Source organism: Amaranthus tricolor, chromosome 3 (genome assembly GCF_026212465.1).
Source record: "Amaranthus tricolor cultivar Red isolate AtriRed21 chromosome 3, ASM2621246v1, whole genome shotgun sequence".
NCBI classification, from domain to species: domain Eukaryota; kingdom Viridiplantae; phylum Streptophyta; class Magnoliopsida; order Caryophyllales; family Amaranthaceae; genus Amaranthus; species Amaranthus tricolor.
The window spans coordinates 8,964,431-8,970,832 of NC_080049.1; the positions used below are offsets into that span (position 1 = coordinate 8,964,431).

The window sequence follows — 6,402 nt, forward strand, 5'->3', positions numbered from 1 at the left end:
TGCTCTTAATCATAATACTCAGTATCTGAAAGTTGTTACTTTTATATGATCTTAAGGTACACTAAGTTTGGTGGAGCAGTTCCTTACAGATTATCGAAAGGCGGTGTCGCATTGAGGACTAGGAGCAGGAGATCTAAGGTGGTGATGGAAGAGGAGGAAGAAGATGAAAGTGATGATTGATGTTTAGTTTTGTTTTGCAATTTCTTATGCATAACTAAAATTTGGAAAAGACTTTTTGTGTAGTTAGGATTATTGATGTTTATATTATTGGTAGGGAAAAAAATGTAATGGATCTATTTTAAATTTCGTCTAAACTATTAAATGAAATGAAAGTGGTTTATCAATTTCATAGGTTAATATTTTGTATTGGTTTATATTGTTATATGTTGATTTTAATACAGTATTAATTAGTCAGGAAATTAACCTGAACTTGGTAATTATATTGGTTGCAAAGTATGAACTATGTTTATGCAATTTTGCAATTTCTGAGTTTTGTAAAATTTATACTTAATTTTTTAGAAAAGAAAAAGGCTTTACTAAATTACTGAGTTAATATATATTAACTTATAATTTATATATTTATTTTATAAAAATTTATATTTAATTTAATTTTTATCATATAGAAATAATATAATTAAGTTTAATTTAATTATTTTATATAAAATTTTATTATATTTTGACAACTTAGAAGAATTATGTAGATAAGTTCGGTCCAAAACAGGTTCGGTACAAAACAGGTTCGGTACAAAACAGGTTCCAGGTTCGGTATAATACAGGTTCGGTACAATATAGATTCGGTCAAAAACGGTCGGTTAAAAACGGGTATTAAGCGGGTCGAAAACAGGTTTCGGTCTGAAAACAGGTTCGGTATCGGTCGGTCACGGTATGATAAAAACAGGTCGAAAACGGTTTTCGGTTTAAAACAGGTTCGGTACCGGTCGGTTTCGGTATGTGTAAAACAGGTCGGAAACGGTTTCGGTCACCATTCGGGTTCGGTAGCGGTCGGTATCTGGTCACTTGTATTCGGTCAAAAACGGGTTCGGTATCGGTCGGTAACAAGTCGGTAAAACAGGTTTCTGACCACATTTACAGCCCTACCTATCATATTGTTTCTATCATAACACTTTTCTTTCCTTATTTTGTTTTTAATACCCGACAAGGCTACACAACACAAGGTTTATTGCTTAAAATCTTACACAATCTCTCGACCATAACGGAAAAAAATTTGGATCTAACCTGAAGCTCTTTATACCATGTTGAGAGATATAGAATAAAATGCAAAACACTAACTTTGTCATTACGACATATAAAAATGAAATACATGTACCTATTAAATAAGAAAATTAAGTAACTAACTACACATAAAAATAGAGAGTTCGTCCCATGACTCCATAACTTACTCCACTAAATTAGAAATAACTCCTAAAAATAGTAACTACCCACATAACCACTGCTTTGACTATAACTAACATTTTGAATCAACTCAACAGGGGAGAGGAAAGGTGGGTCGTTGTGGTAGAGGAGAGGTTTTTTTATTTTTTTTTTGTTAATTAACCTAGAATAGGAGGTTAACAAATGGACAACAATATTATAGGCGAATAACATAATAGTTAAGATTATTTATTATTAATTAAAGTTAAAAAAATTGTACGAAAATAATAAAAGGTTTGATTATTGTAGACAATTTTTTCTAAATTAATTTATTAAAGTATCTTATTTCTGAGAGGTACATATAAATATATTAAACTAGCATAGAAACTCATGCAATGCACAAATTTATTAGTATGAATCATATGAAAATATAACTACAAACAATAATGCAAATATAATTATCGTTATTAAAATTATCGAATATATGACCTTTTTTGAAAAAAATTAAATACTTATTTTTTTAATTATTCATCAAACATATTACTTTTTCATGCAATTAAATATATCAAATTCTAGGCCAGGTATATAGAATTGTTATAATAAATAATATAAATACTTAACACAATTTAGCTCTAATTTAAAAAAAATTAAATTCTAAATTCGGTAAATATTGTCATTTAATTTACTGTTATCCACTAAAATAATTCCATTTTTCAAGGACTCTAAGGATGACATTTGTCATTTTCTAACAATTTAATTAATATGCATTTGTCATTTTCTAACATTTACTAAAAGTGACATGCAAGAATTACATCTCTCTAAGGACCTGACTAGGGATAGGGGTAGTTGGCGGTGCCTTATTCACGTCATAGAATACTGACTCTAGCCCATTTACCCGTCGTTGTCATTTTTTCTCGCCCTTTACACATCGCTCTTTTACTTGTTTTTATCTTTCTACCTTTTTATTTTTACTTTTAATTTTATTTGTATTTATCTACATGTATTTTATTTTTTTACGTTTTTAAGTATGGTTATTGGTCATCGTGTGTTATAAGTTGCAGGCTTCCAAATAATAACAGATTTCACTTTCTTTGAAGATCTATCTTGAGCCGAAGGACTCTTTGACCGCATTCTCTTTTATGGGTATGAGTTGCCGTCTTCATTTCCTCCCCAGACCTTGATCATAATTTTCCTATGAGCGGGATACACCGAGTATGATGATCATGATGATATTAAATTTATCAAATATATGACTTTTAAAAGTAAAAATTAAAAAAAACATATTTTAATTATTTATGGAATATATATCACTTTTTTATGCAATTAAATACATCAAAATAGGCTAGGTATATAGAATTGCTATAATAAATAATATAATTACATAACCCAATTTAGCTCTAATTTAAAAGACTCAAATTCTAAATTAGGTAAATATCGTCATATAATGAACTATCACCCACTAAAATAATTTCATTTGTCAAGACTCTTTAAGAATGACATTTGTTATTTTCCAACATTTTTATTAATATGTATTCTAGGCTAGGTATATTGAATTGCTATAATAAATAATATAAACACTTAACCCAATTTTGCTCTTATTTAAAAGAATCAAATTCTAAATTGGGTAAATATTGCCATATAATGAACTATCACCCACTAAAATAATTTCATTTGTCAAGACTCTCTACGGATGACATTTGTCATTTTCCAACATTTTTATTAATATGTATGATTTAAAAAATCAAATTCTAAATTAGGTAAATATTGTCATATAATCAACTATCATCCACTAAAGTAATTCTAAGGACAACATTTATCATTTACCAACATTTTTATCAATACTTGTCACCAAAATATTATTTTTAAAAATAATTGTCATAAAATCATGCATATTATGTAAAATTTTCAAAAAGATTTTATTAAGATATACATATTTGATCTTATAAAATATTTTTGAAAATTTATCTTTACTACTTAAAATCGTAGTGTTATAAAATCACCATTTGAAACTGTACAGTTCTTTTATAGTGTTGTATATATAATAAAATCTTTTTTAAAAGTCACACAATCACATTTTAACATGTAATAATGCTCCATTTGACAAAGTTCTATAAAATTGTCATTTTGAAATTTTACATTTTTTGATAGTATTGTATGATGTCACCAAAATATTACTCGCAAAATAGTCACAAAATCATGCATGTAAAATTTTCAGAAAGATTTTATTCAGATATACATTTTTGATCCTATAAAATATTTTTGACAACTTACCTTTAATACTTAAAATTATAGTTGATGTAACCAAATCTTTTTAAAAGTTACACAATCACATTTTAACCTGTAATAATGCTTCATTTGGCAACGTTTTATAAAATTGTCATTCGGAATCTTACAATTCTTTTATGATTTGATTTAGAAATTTAGAATTGACTCAAATTTATTGTTTGGCAAATCAAAAATTTTTAAATTTGGATTTGAATTAAATTTAACCATTATTTTTGAAGCAGTTAAAGTTGAAAATTTGAGAATAACTACCCAAATTTTATCATTCTCAAATTCTTCATTTATAATTTCATAATTGAAATCCATAATTTAAAATGAAATTCTTATCCACAAACAGATTGGTCTAAGATTATTATTGTACTGAGATATAATTAAAATTTCTCATTTCTAACCTGATATGTATCTTTTATAGAGGGTAGAGAATTTTCCCTAATGATATATACAAATTAATTAGAGGCTCCAATTTGATATATACAAACTAATTAGAGGGGTTACAATTAAAGTTTTAAATTAATGGTCCTCAAAGAGATCGATAGACATATAATACTTCAAATTCAATTAATTCTAGTCCCTCCAATTTACTATTAATGTCTTATTTGCTTTATGCATTTATTAAATCTTTAATATCTTTAATTGTACATAATTAAAAATTATAGAAAGTTGATTAAATAATTCTTGCATATTGACGAATCAAATAAGATCCCACTTGACTATATTTTAACTCGTAGATTAATAATAAAATACAAATTAAGAATAAGAGATGAATAGTGTTTAAAAAATAAATGAAACATTAGTAGTGAATTGGAAAGAATATTATAATTAATGAGCATTATAATGTGTTTGTAATTATTTGATTAAATGCTAAATAATTTTTATCACCCAAGAAAATCTCAATATTTATCGAAGAGATGTAGAGATATCAATATCGGTCAACATAGGGGTTGACCACTGGACTAAAGAGAGTCAAGCTAAGGGATGTCATATTTCCTCAAGATTAAGCATCAAGCGCAGGTGACGTCCGTCAACCGTACCTCTGATTCTATGGATTTTCACCACATGTTGATGCAATATTAAATTATATCTACTTATCAACCTAATTAATTTAGAGGCAAAATAAAATTAATTTTACTCGATTCATTGAAAATAAATCAATTATAGTAAATAAATACACCTATTTGATATAATTGACGAAAATAACCTAATTATCATTTAATCCCAATTAACTTTAAAAAAAGCTTTGAAATTAATTATAAACAATAAATTGATTGATTTTTAGTACGTATATATAAAAGTTAGGTTTATTCATAAACAAATAATAAAAAAATAAGTTTATTTGAACAATCAAACAAAAGATTGATTTATACCGTCTTGATTATATGAAATTGCATTATTTAGCTAAATTATGTGAAAATTTAGATTATAATCATGCTTTTTCAATAGGACAAAAGAAATATAATTTGTCTATTACTTGTATTTTATGGGGCTAATAACCCACCGATCAATTCATTAATTTAAAAAATTAAAGAGATTGAAATCCTTAACACCTACTCGGAATAATGTCATAGATTAATTATGATAAAATACAAAGTTAAAAGGATGTTTGTTACCCACTCTATTTACAAAATTCTGACAAGATAAGACCACAACCTTTATCTTTCCTCACAAAATTAAGGCTTTTCCTCGGTCCTTTCTCACTCATACTTAACCTCTATCAATTTCATTTCCTTTTCTTTTTCTTTTTCCCCAAGCTTAACCTAAAATTAAAATTAAAAAAAAAATAAATAGGAATCTCAAAAGTTGAGTTCATATAACTTCCTGCGGTGGGCCCAGGTTAAGATCAAGATCAATCTCCATATTCCTTCCTCCTTTTCCAGAATTAACGGCTGATTCCTTTTTCTGATTCTGCATCCCTACATCACTCCCAAATACGCGTCCACACCTGATAACAGTCTCATTTGAAACATCAACTCGGCCGCCGGAAGAGAGAGAAAGCTCAAGCATACGAACATTAAGAGACGCGTCAACTGACGTGCCGATTGAATCAATAGTACTACTATTACCACTACTGATACACTGTTGTTGATCTAAGTAAGAAAAATTAGTCCTAGCTTTGACTCCACGGAAACCACGTGCGGCAGCATCATACGCACGTGCAGCTTCCTCAGCAGTGTTGAAGGTTCCTAGCCATACACGTGTCTTCCTGATCGGGTCACGGATCTCGGCGGCGTATCTTCCCCATGGACGCTTTCTTACGCCTCTGAAACGGATCTCATTTGGATTGGCGGCCGGGTTTGATGGTTTGGCGGTGTCTTGATTTTTGGGAGCCATTTTCTGTAGGGAGAGAAAATGTTGAAAAAGGGTAGAGAGAGAAAGTAGAGGTTGTGGGAGAAAAGAGAGGCAGAAGAAGGGTTTAAATAGGGGGTAGTTGGGGGGATTAATTAGTAGACGCTCCAATTGTATTGCGTGACGGAGCGTGAACAATTTTAGGAATAGTCAAGTCCATGGATGGTTGGAGGGATATTAATGGTGCACCGAAGAAACAATTGCATTTTGTTTTTACTGTCTCGGTCTTCATTAGTTAGATCGATAAACTTCTACAAATTCTAATTCAATTACAGTTATTTGTAAATAATTATATAAAGATAAAAATAAATGATAATAAAATAAAAAAAAGAAAAATAAAAAGCTTAATAAAATCGCTCTCCTATCAAATCGTGCCAAGTAAGCAGTGATTTATTTGAAAGTAAA

At 28.7% G+C, this 6,402-nt stretch overlaps 1 protein-coding gene across 1 annotated transcript; it reads right to left on the minus strand.

Moving 5' to 3' along the window:
• Positions 1 to 5,188: 5,188 nt before the first annotated feature.
• Positions 5,189 to 6,052, minus strand: LOC130809462 (ethylene-responsive transcription factor 8-like). The gene has a single exon (XM_057675256.1). It carries the CDS (start codon positions 5,980 to 5,982, stop codon positions 5,458 to 5,460), a length of 525 nt encoding a protein of 174 aa, XP_057531239.1. The 5' UTR covers positions 5,983 to 6,052; the 3' UTR covers positions 5,189 to 5,457.
• Positions 6,053 to 6,402: the final 350 nt, after the last annotated feature.